Source organism: Crocodylus siamensis, chromosome 2, assembly GCF_052110815.1.
Source record: "Crocodylus siamensis isolate JL-2025a chromosome 2, ASM5211081v1, whole genome shotgun sequence".
NCBI classification, from domain to species: domain Eukaryota; kingdom Metazoa; phylum Chordata; order Crocodylia; family Crocodylidae; genus Crocodylus; species Crocodylus siamensis.
This window is the reverse complement of record NC_143396.1, coordinates 90633007-90649599: the sequence shown is the minus strand read 5'-3', so window position 1 is coordinate 90649599 and position 16593 is coordinate 90633007. Positions and strand designations below refer to the sequence as shown.

The window sequence follows — 16593 nt, the reverse complement described above, 5'->3', positions numbered from 1 at the left end:
CAAGCCAGATCCAGCCCCCAGCACCATGTTATCTGGCCTGCAGGCTTCCCTATGGAGGCTGAAAATTTGGCTGCAGGGGAGTGCTACGATCTCTCTACTGCCAAATTTCTGACCTTGTGGGGAGCCGTGGGCCCCCTGTGTTAGACTGGGTACTCGGGGCCCAATTCCAGCATTTAGGGCCAGGAGGGAGTAGCACTAGGCCCTAGGACCTGATCCCAGTTTGTGGGGCCCTAGGATACAATCCTGGCATGTGGGGCCAGGCAGGGATGATGTTATGCCCCAGGGCCTGATCCTGGCATATGGGATTGGGACGGATCGAAAATGGAGCCTGATCCCAGCCTAGAGGACAGGATGGCAACCAGTGTTCAGTGCTAGGTCCCAATGCTGGTGCTTGGAGCTGGCATGAGGCCTAATCCTGGCCTGAGGGTGCCAGCCTAGGTTGCATGGGGCCCTATTTGGGCAAATAAGGCTGGGAAGTGGCAAATTGGGGCTTGATCCAGTTTGTGGATTGGCCTCAAGCCATTAATCTGTCCTGCAGGGCCAAAAGCTTTAGCACCACTGGTTTAATATCCTCATTTACAATTTGTAGGATGGGTTTATGTGTCTACTTGGCAAATCCAAGTCCAACTAGACAGAACAATTGCGTGCATAAATCAAGGCTGAAGAATGACAGGCTAGGCTACAGTGCTGCAGAACAGGACCCTGAGGGGTAACAGTGGATCATAAACTGAATATGCACCAGCAATGTGCTCATGCTGTGGAAAAAGCTAACAGCATCCTTGGTTGTATTAACAGGAGTGTCACTTGCAAGTCAAAAGAAATGCTCTTTCCACTCTGTTCAGCACTGGTGAAACCTTATGTGAGGTACCGCGTCCAGTTTTGACCTCATACTTCACTAACGATGTGGACAGATTAGAAGGAAAAATAGATTTGAAAGCAGAGAGCAGCCAAAATGATTAGATGCCTTTATTACAAGGAAAGGTTGAAAGCACTAGGATTATTTAGCTCAGACGAGAAATTTATGGGGGAGTAGATAATAGTGTTCAGATACCTGAAGATTATTATAAAGAAGAAGAAGATTATTCTCTGTGGCTGCAGGGGACAGGATTTAGCGCAGTGGTCTTAAGTGGCAGCAAGGGAAATTCAGGTTGGGTATTAGGAAGAACTTTCTGACTGTGCAGTTGGTTAATAAGGCTACTTGAGAGTCTTGTGTGTTTAGTCTCCATCCTTGGAAACTTTTAAGGGCAGATTAGACAAACATGGATGGTCCTGCTTTGAGCATGGGGTTGGACTGGATGACCCCCTTAAGTGACTTGCAGCCCTGTGTTTCCTCTGATTGTAGTAGTAAATGTGAGCTTGCTGCTCATGGCAGTTTTTTCTGAAAAGGAGAAAGGGTAGGAGGTAGGAAATGGGTAATAAGAAATGAAGGATGTAGAAATGGGGGTGAAAGCGAGAAGTGGAAGGTAAAAATAGTAGTGCAGAACAATGGTGCTCAACTCACCAGGTTTCATGGGCTGGATTTGGAGCAAGGAGCTGTCTGTCTTCTTGCCCATGGGGCTGGAGTATACTGGCAGCATTAATTTCTGTGGCTCCTAGACTTCTGGCAGCCACTGCTCCTTCCGCTACCAAAGTTTCAGCGCTGAGGGTCAGATGACACAACTCTATGCTCCAGACCCAGCCAATGCAGCTCCCAGCAGGTCTAGAAATGTTGTGGCAGGATGAATGGTGGCAGCTCCAGGTGACATGGCAGTTATTGTTGTTACCACTCACTGTGCTGCTAAATTACTGCACTCTGGAGTACACTGCAGAATGGATGATACAGATCTGTGACCTGTGGTCCGTATCTTGGTGGTCCCTAGTGTAGAAAGTGTTTATATTTGGGGCTTATTACACCAGTTTTTAAAACATAATGCTTGCAAGCTTAATTTTTGTTTTCTGTTCAGAAGTTGTGTATAGTTGTCTGTTATGGAATTATATGTCAGCAATATTCAAAACCATAAAATTGTCCTAATTTGCAAGGCTTTGCTTACCATTAGGGCTGGTCACAAGTTTCTTTTGAATATATTTTGGTAGATGTGTGTTTATTTGAACAGTCCTTTTTGTGATTAGAGTATGTTTTCAGTAACAATGCTTTGATTTATTTCATGTCCAAGATGAAATATTTTTTTCTGAACACTAAATATTTTATTCTTGGGAATGCTGCTCTAGTGCCTGATGGAAGATGTTCAGTTTGCTTGCATACCCTTTTTCCTGTATGGCCAGAATTTTCCAGTAGGGCTAATTTCTTCTATGTTGTGTATCGTAGCCAAGACTTTTAAGTTGCTGTGACTCCCCTTTTCAAGACGGGAGAACATGACACATCTTTGAAATTGTAGTCCAACTAGAAAGCTTGGCCTGTTAAAGAAAAAGGGAGTGTGGGACACCAGAGTGCTGTTGCTTCTATGAGGCATATCAAGATTTTCAAAGTGTCTGCTTCCAAAAAAAATGTAATTCAATATTCCTGTGTGCCCCTTGAATCCACATTTTAATATGTTTTGTTCTTATTGGGACTTTTATAATTTTAATTCTTGATTATTTATTTATTTATTTATTTTTTAATAGAAAGGATATCATAATCTATCAGGAACCAAATGCTGCCCCTTCATGTGTAACTGAAAATGGCTTTCCTGACAAGGTAAAAATGTTTTTTTTGAAAAAAAATGTAAGAAAGAGTGTCAATTAAAGTCTTATTACTCAGTACATCCAGTAATATATATTTTCAGTTGCTTTGGGCTAATTAAAATGTAGGAATGTTTTAGCTGCCTATACGTTGTAATGAAAATGCAAATAAGAGCAATAGAATTAACAGGGTCTGGGTTTGCACTATTCATAGCGCATTAATTCTGAATATTAGAATGAAACATATATTGGTATTGGTTACACTTGGATCTGTTCTACTAGGCATTAATATATGTTTTTGTTTATTTAATCAGGGTCTAATACAAAGGGTACGTTAAATCTCCCTCTATGGTACATTTCTGTAAAATCAAGTCAAACCCACTTACACAGTTATATATCTCTGTTAGTAATTTTTATTTGATTAGGTCAAGTGAACTTTTACAGAAAATGGTACATTTCCCAATGTCATAATTCTGAGGTATTGAAAATTGCAATATATTATATTGGCACACAGTTGCATTAAATATATGCTTTCATGATTTTAAAACACGGAAAATGACAGTTTTTTAAATGCCCTCTTTTTAGGTATTGCTGTGTTTTTCAAATGGAAATCACTATGATGTTGTTTACCCAATAGAATATGCAGAAAAGGCTGCTCTCTGCCAGTGTAAGTACTGATTTGGTTGGTAGGTTTCATACTGAAACGCATGCTTTCACTAGAGTCCTAACAAAGATTTCCATCTATTTCATGCTGTTAAGACATTTTCATGTAGTTCTTTTCTTTTGCTTAAAGTGTGGTTGTGTTTAAATTGTAGTATTTAGTATTTAAGGATACAAGTGTCAGTCAAGGGTTTGAATTCTAGTAGGTCCAAGCGCCCATAGTTGAAGTCTGTGGGAGCTGCAGGTGTTTCACGGTTTTAAAGATCTTGCCTGTACAGGTTAACTTAAACTGTATTTCCTGTTCTCTTTCAGGAGACATTTCAATGTGTTTTCATGAAAATAACTGTTATAAATATGATTGCAAATGAAATTTTATACAAAATTGTCACTAGTTTTTTTTTTTCTTAGCTGTTCTTTATGAATTACTTTATGATAAAGTATTTGGTACTGATGTGAATAAGATCCTAGAGGAACTACATGCTCCTGATGTGACAGAAGAAAGTAATGGCAGCAGTGAAATATCTTCTGAATCTGAAGCAGATGATAACTACAAGTAAGGGGGATTTAAAAGTTAATAATTAAAATACAGATGCTTCAGCAGTTCAGTGCTTAGCTTTTCAGTAGAACTTCTGGCAAGAAGGAAAATATTGTGTACTTCTGAAAATAATTAAAGTAGCAGATAAAATCAAGAGAGAATGTAAATGCTTATGAAAATATTACATTAGTAAAAATTCACAAGCCCTAGGCTTGATATGCTGTGCTCCCTTCTGTGCGTGAAGAATCCTCATGCTGCCACTGTTGCTTGCACCTCTTTCTGTCAAAACTACACAAGGAATTCAGAAGCTTTTCCATCTCAGCATGTGGAAAAAGAAATGTTTTGAGGTATGGGGGATCAGGGTGGAAGGCTTTATTGATTTCTCTACATATTGAAAACCGTGGGAGAAATGTGGTTGAAATTTCCAGGGAAACAAGGCCAAATTCTGATCTCATTTGAATATGTGTAAATAATTAGTAACTCCATGGACTGTTGCTTCTGAAGTACACTTGAGAGCAGATTTTAGAAAATAATATGATTCTGTTTGAGCATCTTCCTCTGTGGAAATGGAAAGCTTTTTGGAAGACTGTCCCATAGTAATTAGAGGAATTGTTAACTTTATGGCTCCCACAAAAACAATCCTCTTTAGGGTTTGGATGGAGTCAGTGGACTCATGGGTGTTCTTTGCCTCTCATCTGTTTGCTAACATTTACATGGGTGCTGCAGGATATGTAGATTTAAATGCTTGTTTGTTGATCTTAGATGTTTTAATTATCACTGGGGCTTTGACTTACTAATTTGTACTGTATAGCATTGTCACTTGGTTATGGTGCCCATTTATATTTCTCAGTGTTATTCTTGGAGCCATTGCCTCCATGAATTTTTGCAGAAGTCCTGGGGCTTTTGGAACCACAGCAGCATACCCCCACTTCCTCACAAAATGACAGAAGCCACTCTATGGGGACTTTGTGTTCCAGTGTGGCATTTGAAGTGGAGAATATACTGCAATCTGTGAATCTGGGGTAGTCAGGCTCTGCTCTCTTACTGAGCTGAAAGCCATAAATTGAACTTTGTTGAAGGTACCACAAAAAGACCAAATTCTAGGGAAGAGAGGAGCTCTCTCTTTCTCTTAGTTGGAAAAATTACCAGGCAGTTCATCTGGTGGTAACATAGAGTACTTCTGTGAAAGGAGAGCAGTCTTTGTAGCCAGAAGGCCAGACAGTGGGAACATGCCCCATTCATTTCTATTCTTGAAGCTCCTAATCTTGCTCTGCAGTAATTTTGTAGATTATCAGAATTAGAATTCTTATTGGGGTGCACTGATAAAACTTTTTTTGGCCAATACTGATGGCCGATTATTAGCCAGCCATATTGGCTGATATTGGTCCGGTAGCCAATATGCAGCCCAGCAGCTTGGAGAGCAGGGTCAGATTTGGTAAATTTGGGGGTGGGGCAGATTGAGGCCCCCATGGTGAGGGAGGGAGTGGGGCTAGGGCAGGGGCAGGTGCTGCCCAGCTGGGGTGGGGTGGGCTGTGGGATAGAACCACAAGTGGCTTGTCTGGGGGATGTTGGTGAGGTGCGATGGGGATGGCTCCGCTGCTGCGCGCACCGCGGGGGAAGCATGCGGGGCATATGGCCCCTCTCTTCCCTTCCCATTTTGTGTGCAGGGCAAGGGCGGGCTGCCTGCTGCAGGCTGGGGGCTGTGCTAGCCTCTTCTTGTCAGCAGGGCTGGGCTGGGGCTGCGGGCGGGGTGGGGGGGCTATGGCAAACTTTTTTGGGTGGCTGTAGGCCACCCTGTAGACCCCATCCTAGTGTTGTTGCCTGCCCTTTCCTGCCCCCAGCACAGCCCTGGCCTAGCCCCCCCCCACCAGGAAGAGGTTGACACAACCTATAGCCCCAAGCCTGCAGCAGGCAGACAACCCAAACCCTGCACACAAATCCGGGGACCACATGCCCCCCATGCCTCCCCCAGGGTGTGTGCAGTGGTGGGAGCCATCCCTCCCCCCCACAAGCACCCCCTGGATAAGCCACCATCCCACACTTTGCCCTGTCTGCTGGGCAGAAACTGCTCCAGCCCCCACTGCCTCCATCACCATGGGGGGGCCTCGATCTGCTCCCCCAACTCCCTTTCACTCCCCTTCCCCTCCACACACTTACCAGGTCAATGTTGCTCTACAAGCTGCCAGGGCTGCACTCCTGGCTGTTGTGTATGCTGTCTGTGTGCATGCATGCAACATTTATCGGTGACATTATCAGCTACACCGATCAAAAAAAAATAAAAAAGCCAGTTGCTGCTAATATCAGTTTTCCTTCTATCGGAGCTGATCCGATATGGACCAATTATATTGGTGCACCTCTAATTTTTATGAAAGTACACTGGCAAATTCTATCAGATTTATAAAATGGCTGGGGTATGTATTTGGGAGTTATACTAAGATAACCAAACTCATTTTCTGTCACGTGTACAGTGCAAGCTGTAAACAGTGCAAGCTTGCTTGCCTCAACCCAAATTGTATATAGCTGCTTGTTTTCTTTATTTTCTTTGTTAAAAATAAAGTTGGCTTTGGAGTGTATTTTATTAACTGTTTAATTGAAATGAAGCATCTTCATAACAAGAGTAAATCTGTTTTAGAGAAACTAAAGTTTTCTTAATAAATGCTATTCTGGGATGCAGACCATTTGGAAACAATCAAACTTTGTTCAAATACTACAGATTTCCCATATATACTGTAGGAAATATAAAACCCCACTGTTTCCTTTCTGTTGCTGGGAGGTAGACTTCCAAACAGTGGCAGGTGTAGAAAATGAGGGTAAATGAGTGTGGCCTGATTCAGGCTAGGTAATAAATTTGGGTTGATTTAGCATGGCCGTATTTGTTTTTTCAATTGATTTTTGGGGTGTTTTCTCTCAAGACCTGATTATTAAAGTTTCAATGAAAGGATTAATTTCTCTGCCAAATTTTTACCAGTTGATGAATAGCTAAATCTAATTCTTAACTGTGCAGTTTTACTTAAAGCTGCTTTTGAATTTTGTTGTACAAAAAGAATAACTGTCTAATTTAGCATGAAGGTTAGGATTATTTTTTGTGCATATTTTGGAGATATTTTTGATCACAATCTGAGTCCTAATTACATCTTTATGATTTACCTTGTTCTTTACAGAAGTAAGACTGCTGCTGTTAGTGATATGAATGGATTGAAGTCTCGTTCTGGCAGCAAGGTATTTTTATGTTAACATTTCTTTCTTAACTGTAGTTGGCTATTTTGTATAAAGTTTCATTTTTTTTGGAACAACTGAAGTTTCTCATTTTTAAATGTTTAGTAGGAGAAATATGTAGCTTAAAAATTGTTGTAGTAAAGTTAGCACTTCAGGCGCCTATACACTTGCAGCGTGCTGCTCCAGTGCACTGTAATTACAGCATGTTGGAGCAGCTTCAATTAATCAAGTGTGATTGAGTATGGTAGTTACTGCACTCTAGCGTTGCTTGTATTAGTATCCCCATGCTGAAAAATGGTGGTGGGGATGCTTTAACTGAAGTTCGTTGAGGGAGCTTTAGTTAAAGTGCCCCACCACCATTTTTCAGTGCAGGGATGCTTATACAAGTGATGCTCTTGGCATTTTAATTAGAGTGGCTTTGAGAGCTGCTTTAATTAAAGCACCCCCCCGTCCCACTCCTAGAGCATGTGTATAAACACCCTTTGTTACTGTGCGTTTCAAGCAAATCCCCTTGAATTTACCTTTCTTACAGTTAATGCTTGGTTCTCCACTGCTTTGTGTTTCATTTGAAAGTTTGAGTGGTATGATGTTTAGTAAAATGCAGTAAATGTGTGTGTGTTCACTTGCTGCTTTGTTCTCTTTTGTGCAGCACCTTAAGATCAATGGAAATCCCACCTCATCTACATTGCCTAGAAAAGTTGTCAAATCGCTCAACCCATCAGTTTATAGAAATGTTGAATATGAAGTTTGGCAACAGTCCAAACGGGGTAAGTTTGCCTTATTCATGCAAGTTGATCATCAGCTCTTAACAAGGTCCCATGAGAGTCAAGACCACTCTGAGCAGTAGCAGGGGTCTGTCCACATGGGTCAGTCTGCTGACTTGGAGTCTAAGTGATAGCTTTTCATTCCCAGATTATTTTTGGAGGAATGTAAAATCACACTAGACTTTGTTACTTTGCCTAAAGTGTTTTTATATTTGGTGGGAAGTAATTGTAATTTGCAATTTTACTGGTAATATGTTTACAGATCAGCAAAAACGAGATTTTTCCATTGCTGCTGGCATGCAATATTCAGTTGGAGATAAATGTAAAGTAAGTAGTTTTGAATAGTAACTTTTCTGTCTTCTTTCTGATGTCAGTTTTTTTCCTGTGGCTGTTGGTTTAATTACATTGTCACTAACTGTGTATGTTTTCATTTGTTCATGATGATGCTTTTGAGGAGGCTTCACACAAGAAATACAGACCAGCTCCTGCAAATTCAGAAGCAGTTCCTTATTTATATACAGAACTGACTAGTTACAGCTGTACTGTAAGCTTTTTTTTTTTTTGATCAGTGACTGTTCTCTGCAATGTATTGTCCATTGGCTATAGTCAGTAGTACCTAGCTGAGGTCAAGATCATAATATACATTTTTTCAGTTTGACTCTTGTGTGTGTCCTGGGCAAAAGTGTATTGGTTGAATAAGTTCAAGAGGGTGTACATAAGGATATTGTCTGTAGAAAGTTATCTTGGCCTGGGAAGGAAAGTAGTACTGTTTTTGTATACACGTGTTACAGAAAGCCACAGTGAGGGAGGAAGCATCAGTGGCTACAGTTGGCAGTATATAGAAAGAATAATCGTAAGCCTAGTAGTGTTCAAGTGATGTCCGGATGGTCAGTATGACTTTCTGCTGGTAAGTTACCTAGTTTCAAGATGATCTGTGGCATAGGTCCTCTTAGTTCAGACTGCCCCTGGGAATCTTCAGTATGAGCCACCATTAACTGCTTGTATTAGAGTGGCTGTGCTTTTGCATAGGCCTCTTTGATAAAGAATACCATAATTAGCAATTCAGCACTTTTCAAGATTTTATCTTATGTCTTCTCTTAGTATTTTCTGTAACATCAAGTGAATTTAGAAACTTGTGAGAGAGGGTCAGCAAGAAAGGATCCCAAGCGGTGGGAAGAGTGCCATGCTGAATGAGAAAGTGGTCTAGGGGATTTTAAACTGTAGCAGGCGTTCCAGAGTTGTACAAGTAGTTGCTATGTATCTGGATTCTGTTTAAATTTAGTAATCTGATTTCCACCAAGCCTGATTATGTATGTTGCCAGAGCAGTCTACAAATAAAATCAAGAACTTGTGTTTTAATTGCCATATCACCTAGGTATGAATAAGAGGAGCTGCAGGAAAAGCTAATGCTGGTATGTTGAGAATGTTGCACATAATGTCAGCCTATTTGGTCACACAGTTTGTTTTTTCTTTGTTCTCTCATTTCTGCATCCATATTTTACCTCTTTTATGGAGTGCAAACTCTTTGAACTAGAGACATAGGAAAGACTGACTGACTGCTGATATGAGGCACAGTGGGTCTCTAGATGTTTCGGTTATTACTATAAGTAATAATGGCCTACTCATTGTGTACTTAAACCCTGAATCACATGAGTTTCTTACATAACATGTTTGTGAGCTGTTTTGTAGTACCATAAAGAACTTGTTAAAGAATTTTATTTTTGCATCAGTTTAGATTTTTGTTTTCAGTACAGGCCTGGGCCGTAACTGGATAGGACAGATGACTACTGAATGTGGAAAACACAGAGAAGTGGCATGCTGCTGCTTCAGGTGTCAGGCTGTAGTGTTAACCTGGTGATTGGTGCTTAGGCTAAGTGTTGGCGGCTGCCCTATAAACCCTCATTTGAGGTAGTTTGGATGGAACACTTTTGTTGGGGTTTCTCATGCCCTGCTTTATGGTTCTTTGAACTGCTGTAAGATGAGCCGTTTGTATTCTTTTTGAGTGAATTATGGCTTGTGTCCTAGGCACACCTTGAATTCTAGGAAGACATTAGAAAATTATTCAAATGGTTTAGCTTATATCCTCACTGTTAAGTGGATAGGTTATGCCAGCTAAAGTAAAAATCTCTTCTTGTGTGTTAGCTGATTTAGCCAAGATTATTGGCCAAACTGATTTTTATGTAGATTGGTGCTGGTTTACCGGCAACACGTGAGAGAGTTCAGATTGACTCTGCAGCAAAGTCATACACAAAAATGATGTGTAAACCAGCAGGGGGAGCTGGTAGCTTTACTTTCAAAGTGTGAGCCATGGTCAAAGTTAGTAAATAAATTGAGTCACCAGTATGCTACCTTATACTGACACTGCACAGATGAAACCTGTGTGACAACCTCTGAGGCAAAAGAGTGACGAGTAGTTGGGTATCCAGGAGAATTGAACTAGTAGAACTTCTTTCTTTCTTTTTTTTTTTTCTCTTTTTCTTCCTCTGTTTACCCCCGGTTTTGTTTTGTTTTTTGTTTACAGAGAGAGAGAATTTAGTATTTGTGCTTTGAAGAGAGAGGAAGTATAATTCAGTATTCTTTTGTGCTCTCAAAATAGCCAGGACAAACTTGAAGTTGGCATAGAACTGCTAACTTGTATTTCATTTTTGATGTTTAGCCCTGTACTAATATTTGCGATAATCAGGTAAGGAAAGTTTTTTTTCTTTTGTAGAAGAATTACTTGTTGAATGATTCATCAGCAGTTGATTAGGCTTGAAGTTGACCCAGTTGGATTGATATGGAAGTGAAATGCAAAAGAATAAAGTTGATTCCCTCTAGCAAGATGGTATACAACCCATTGCTTTCAAAATCCAGTCCATAGAGTATCAGTCTAGAGATCAAAATTGGGGTAGGGAAGGATTAAAATGTTGCACTTTGAGAGGGTTATGCTTTATGCCATGAGGTATAAGATATGTTTGACTGTGGAAGATAGTTTCATGTTAAAGTAGGGGGGAAGCCTACTAGCCACTGGAGAACAGAATGCACTTTGAAGGCTGCAAACACCATCTAATTCTACTAGTGGACAGGAATGGGAAACGGAGAGTCCAGTGAAGAAAGGTGCTCTATAATCTGAAGAAACTGGACAACAAGAGTTTTTCCTTTCATAAGGTCAGCACATCTAAGGGCAGCTCATCAACATCCTTGCCTATCTTGGCTTCTGGCATTTCTGAAAAGCCTAGACAGTTACTCTATATAGTAAGTACTTGAAAGGGAACTAATATGCACTCCACTGCTTCCTGCACTGGTGTTGAACATGGAGAATGTGGTCTGGCTTGGGGAATGGTGGATGGTGTTAGTGGGATTTGGTTGTTCTGTCCTTGTGGCCCACTGATGGACTACAGCCTACTATTTGAAAACCATGATCCAGAGGAAACAATTGGGGCTAGGATCCCATTGTTCGCAGCCACTGTGTATTCGTACATATGTGCATGCACATGAGAGAACCCAGGCCCTAGGAAGTTTCTTGTCTATGCAAATAACAAACAGTGAATGGTGGCATAACACCCCCCCTCCAAAAAAAAAAAAAAAAAAAAAAGGTAAGTAGGGGAAGGAGGTCAAGTAAGCAGTGAAATATTATTAGCATGTTAAATAGTGGCAGTACGCCAAATACCTATAAAAGATTTTCTACCTTTTATTGACAATTAGCTCTAGAAAAATAATCTGTTTTTTTGCAGACAAATAGTTGGTGGTTGTGTCTGTTTTTAACAAATAATGATTTTACAATTTTAATTTTAAAAAAAGAGCAATTTTTTGAAAGGAGTTATAGCTAAGGGTTTACTTAATTTGCAGCAAGATGAAACAATTTTTTGCAGCTTGATCACTGATTAAAGAGCTGACTTTTGTGGGCATTTCCTGGTAGCCCTGCCCTTCACCACTGATTGGCGGAGAGGCATAGATCATATAAATATAATAGCAAATTCTGCGGAAAGTAAATTATATAATTTAATCATATAACTCTAAATAGTACATTTAAATTTAAATATATTATTAATAAATGTATATATGATATGAATTGCAACTTATACCATCATAATTTATATGTAGCATTCTACAACAAGTTTAGAATTACTATTTAGTGCTAACCTCAATAGAAACATTTTCACTTCTCTTACTGTCATCATCACTTATTCTACATTAGTGGTTCTCAACCTCTTTTGTACCAGGACCCATTTGTAAACATCAATGGCCAGCCCTGACCCAGTACCCCTCACTCCCAACCTGCTGCCCCCTGCCCTAAGGCCCCAGCCCCACAGTGTGTGGGGCTGAGGGTGAGTGTGTGGGACATTAGGGGGGGTGTGTAGGGCTGGTGGGGGTGGGGGGGCAAGCAGCCCCTTGCAGGCTGGGGTTCTGCAAGTCTGCAAGGGAAAAGCCAGAGTTTCCCACATTTTTCTTCTTTAAAGAAGAATCCATTTTTAAAGTTTGTTCGTGACCCTTTCATATATTTTTGTGACCCACTTCTGAGTCCTGACCCACGGGTTGAGAACGCTCGTGTACATCACTAGCAGAGGTGTAAGTCTCAATTACATGATCTGTGGCTTCAGTGATTGTCCCATTGTGTTTCTATTCTGGTAAGCACTGGGACATTCTAAAATAGTGTATCGTGTGAACATCATGTGTTTTTCTTAGAGGTGCAGCAATACATTGGTCCGATATTGGATTGGTACCGATATAAAGAAAATTGGCTGTATCAGAAATTGGCCCAGTGTGGCCGATAATTTGGCTGATAAATGCCCGTGTGTGCAGCTGCGTGCAGCACGCAGGCAGCGAGGAGCACAGCCTGGCGAGCTGCATGCAGCTGGTAAGTCTGATGTGGTAGGGGTGGGGGGAGGGAAGGGGCGGGGGAGTGCAAATCAAGTCCCCCCACTCGAGGGAGGGGCAGGGGCTGCCCAGCTGGGGTGGGGTGTGGGACTGAGCTGCAGCTAATTCGGGGGGTGCAGGGTGGCAACTCTCACTGTTGCATGCACTCCTGGGAGGTGCAGGGGTGAAGGGGGCATGTGCCCCTGGATCTGCATGGGGTAGGTGGGCTGGAGCCGGGGCTGCGCTGGGCTCTTCTCGGCGGGGGCTAGGCTCAGGATGGGCTGCAGTGCTGAGGGGGCTACAGAGCGGGCTGCAGCCACCCCAAATTTCGATGTAGCCTCCCCATACTCCCTTCCTAGCACTGCCGCTGCCTGCCTCAAGCCCAGCCCTGGCTCAATGCCTGCTTCCACCCAAGCACCAGGAAGAGCCGAGGCTTCGGTGGTGCTGGGAGGGGGGCTATGGGGAGGCTACAATGAAATTTGGGGTGGCTACAGCCCACTCCCAGCACCGCTGCCGCCCACCCTGAGCCCAGCTCCCGCTGAGAAGAGCCCGGAGCAGCCCCAGCTGCTGCCCAACCCCCGCGCGTGGATGAGCCGTGGCTCAGTCCTGTGCTGGGCCTCACCCTGGCTGGGCAGTGCCAGTGCGTGCCCCTGTCCCCTCCCTCCTTTACGGTGGGGGACGTTGATCTGCTGTCCCACGACCCTTCCCCCCCCAACTCCTTTTCCACCACAACAGACTTACCAGCTGCATGCTGGAAATAGGATTGGTATTGGGCAATAAAAAATGGGCTATCGGTATTCGCCCCCAAAATCTCTGTTGGTGCACCCCTAGGTTTTGGAGTATTTTTTTTAAGGTTGATTTCATGGGAAATTGCTGCCAATGCAGTAGTTCTTGGTGATTGTGGACAATGCTGTTTTTCATGGATTTTTTGGAAACCATGAAACCAAATTAAGTAGCTGTCTAGTTATAGCCTCTAGTATCCTAAATGAGAGTAGATTAATAATTTTCTATTTTAAGTCAAAAAGGAATGTTTTATGCCAGGGTTGGGAGTAACTAGAGGGGCATTGAACCCCATTTTCCACCCCATTTTCCCCCCCCAAAACTTGAATGGTGCCTTAGAAACGCTTTCTTGTCTCTGATGCATTACTGATTCCACCTCCCCCCCACCCCCAGTGTTGTTCCATTCATTCAGGTTCTTGAAGACAGTAATGCTGTTGGAGATACTTGTTTGCTTTGTACGTGCTCTCTTGTAAAAAAAAATAAATTAAAAAAAAAAAAAATAAACATAAAAAGGGCATGGGTTAAAAGTTTGTTTTGACATTTTTTTTCCCTGTATGACCTGGGAGACATCCAAAAAGAATTATGTTATATTGTTGGTAGTTCAAGGAGTTAAAACCTCTTTTTTTTTTTCTTTGTATGATCTGTGCAGTACAATGTATTTTCTGTATCCTGCTTTTTCAGGTGCGCTTAGATCACAATGGAAAACTTTATAATGCCCATATCCAAGAAGTTTGCTCTGAGAATGGACCTGTTGTTGTATTTGTGGAAGAGCTTGGAGCAAAGTAAGTCAACATTTTCATGTATAAATTTGCTATGTAGAATTTAACTAAGGCATCTGGCCCCTCTTCATTGTTTAACACCATCTGCTTGACCATTTTTATGAAGCACTGGATCAAGAAAAGAACTTGATGCATTTCAAGAACAACTGAAACTGTCTTTGAACATATCTGTTACAAAAATGTGGATTTCCTTTTCTTTCTCCTGCACTATCCACACACTACCACAGGAGGCATTCTATAGTAACTGTATTTTTTTATTCTTTAAAAACTCAAATTGGAATGTTTTCTGTATAAATGCCACACCTAAATAGAACAGTACTGTCAGAATTTGGTAGTACTTCTGTAATTAGATGCTACAACTCCAACTTTCTGTGTTAAAAGTGCTGTGAAAGGGAATACCATTCTAATATAATAGCTGATCAGCTCTTTTCTTTTTCTGACTTCATGCAGAAAGAGCTGTGCACTGAACAAACTAAAAATCATCTCTTCACATTATATCTCGTAGTGACCTAATCACTCAGATCTGGTGAACCATGTCATAGATAGGGTTGCAGGTGCTGGAACTCATTTTCTTTTGCTTGCTCACACAGAACAATTTCTGTCACATGGCAGGGATTAAAAGAGTTGTTAAGGGAACTCTCTCCAGCTATAACGTTTGGGAAAAGGCACCCAGACAGGAAACATCTTGCTCATGGTGTGGAAAGCAAAGATAAGATTCTGGGTAACTGATAACCTGTAGAATTGTACCTTACATTGCAAATTTTGTTATAGAATTCCTTTTGTGTGTCAACAGGTACATGGAATAACATGTAGTTCACCTTGACTAGCTATAATCTAGCTGAATGTCTTGGCTTTGAGTAGTTTAAATAGCTACTTTCAGTTCATACTGTCATCCTAGATTAAAAAACGATAAATAGAAAATGAAGCGACTGAAAGCTACATTTGTCCATATCAGTGAATCTGTTGCAGTGCTCTGGTGAATTTACAGAGTTTGCTGCTTTACGTAATATCATTAATAGATTTAGAGGGAAAAGCCCCGTCACTTCCCAATCAAACATAAGTACTTCACTTTTGTTCATATATCTCTAACAAGTGCTAATGAGCAGATATTTTTCTTTATTTTTTCTGTTTAAAGTGAAAAGGGACAAAAGGTAAAGTCACTAATCAGATTATTGAAATATTCTTACAATCCTTTTGCTTTCCCTCTTTGTCCTGAGGACGTCCCAATATCTATTTGTGTAAAAGCTAATAAGCTATTTTCCCTCCTTTTTATAAAGAATATAAAAAGGGATATTTTTATTGTCAGATACTGTCTTTGAATTTAATTTTTGTGTACTTTGAACAAATTGTCGAAAACTGGTTAAGTTGGAGTCTTACTGCTGTGCCTGAGACTAAAAAAATAATAATTCTTACTGTTTTACAGCCTTTTATGATTAAGTTCATGCATTGGGTAGAACATGAAGAACAAAGAACTTAACATAATTCTCCCAGAAACAGAAAAAGATCCATCTGTCATAGTGAACATCTGGTACTAATTATCCAAAACCCAGTGCAGTTTTACAGAACTCTCTCGCTTCTTTTTTTTCTTCCCTTCACCCTCCTCTCCTCTCCTCTCCTCTCCTTGCAGGCATTCTGTGTCACTGAAGAGCCTTAAACCTCTTCCACAAGCATCCCCCATGGAGGCCTGGAACACTGTGTCAGGGAAGAAGATAAAAAAGTTCCCTCCAACTTGTGGTCAGAATGTTCAGCCTGGTAGGAGTCTCTTCTCCCCTTCTTCAATTTCAGAAACTGCGTCAAGCGGGTGGTTCTGTCGCTAGTAGTTGTGAGAAATCTTGCGTGGTGTTTTTGCCTTTGTCAGATGCAGACTGCAGAGGGCCAAAGAATCAAAATAAGCCCATAAAAACCCAGTCAGTTCTACCTCCTCGACTTCAGCATGCTGTGGGAACCAGACAGCATCAATTCTCAAATTCTGGGCCACAGTCTCAGCAGACCTCTACAGAGCAGAAAACTCTGGGCTCCCGGAGTCCTTCCCAGGCTGTAAGGTAAAAACTACCAATCAGTCTGTTACCTGGAGCTTTGGTAGTTCTCATGGGTCATAAGTAGCCAGCTAGCCACGAAAGCTTATTTCTTGTGTGTCCCAACTGGTGTCTTGTAACTGCAAACTGATACTTATTTGAAGAATATTTTTCTTTAGACCCATCTTAAAATTGCCGTCCTTACAACTCCATTACTGTCTTCCTATTTGGTAGCATTGCATCTGGGAGTATCTTTCATGAGTCTGCCCTGCTTGTAGGGGAAGATGATTAAGACTGCTGTTCTGGCAAGTATTCATATGTTGAGCAGCACTCAAGGCTTTGTATCACTA

The 16593-nt window shown here is 41.4% G+C and overlaps 1 protein-coding gene across 8 annotated transcripts in view; it reads left to right on the top strand.

Annotated features, from left to right (window-relative positions):
- Positions 1-16593, top strand: part of OTUD4 (OTU deubiquitinase 4) — a 64389-nt gene that overhangs the window by 27398 nt on the left and 20398 nt on the right. For 7 of the 8 annotated variants that reach the window (XM_090036330.1, XM_090036325.1, XM_090036326.1 and 4 more), the window contains 9 exons: positions 2602-2674; positions 3244-3325; positions 3727-3871; positions 7015-7072; positions 7719-7836; positions 8096-8160; positions 14131-14231; positions 15856-15980; positions 16087-16270. In XM_090036330.1, coding sequence (XP_089892456.1) covers positions 2602-2674; positions 3244-3325; positions 3727-3871; positions 7015-7072; positions 7719-7836; positions 8096-8160; positions 14131-14231; positions 15856-15980; positions 16087-16270 — 951 coding nt within the window. The remainder of the gene's footprint in view (positions 1-2601; positions 2675-3243; positions 3326-3726; positions 3872-7014; positions 7073-7718; positions 7837-8095; positions 8161-14130; positions 14232-15855; positions 15981-16086; positions 16271-16593) is intronic. The other variant, XM_090036328.1, reaches the window with a different exon arrangement.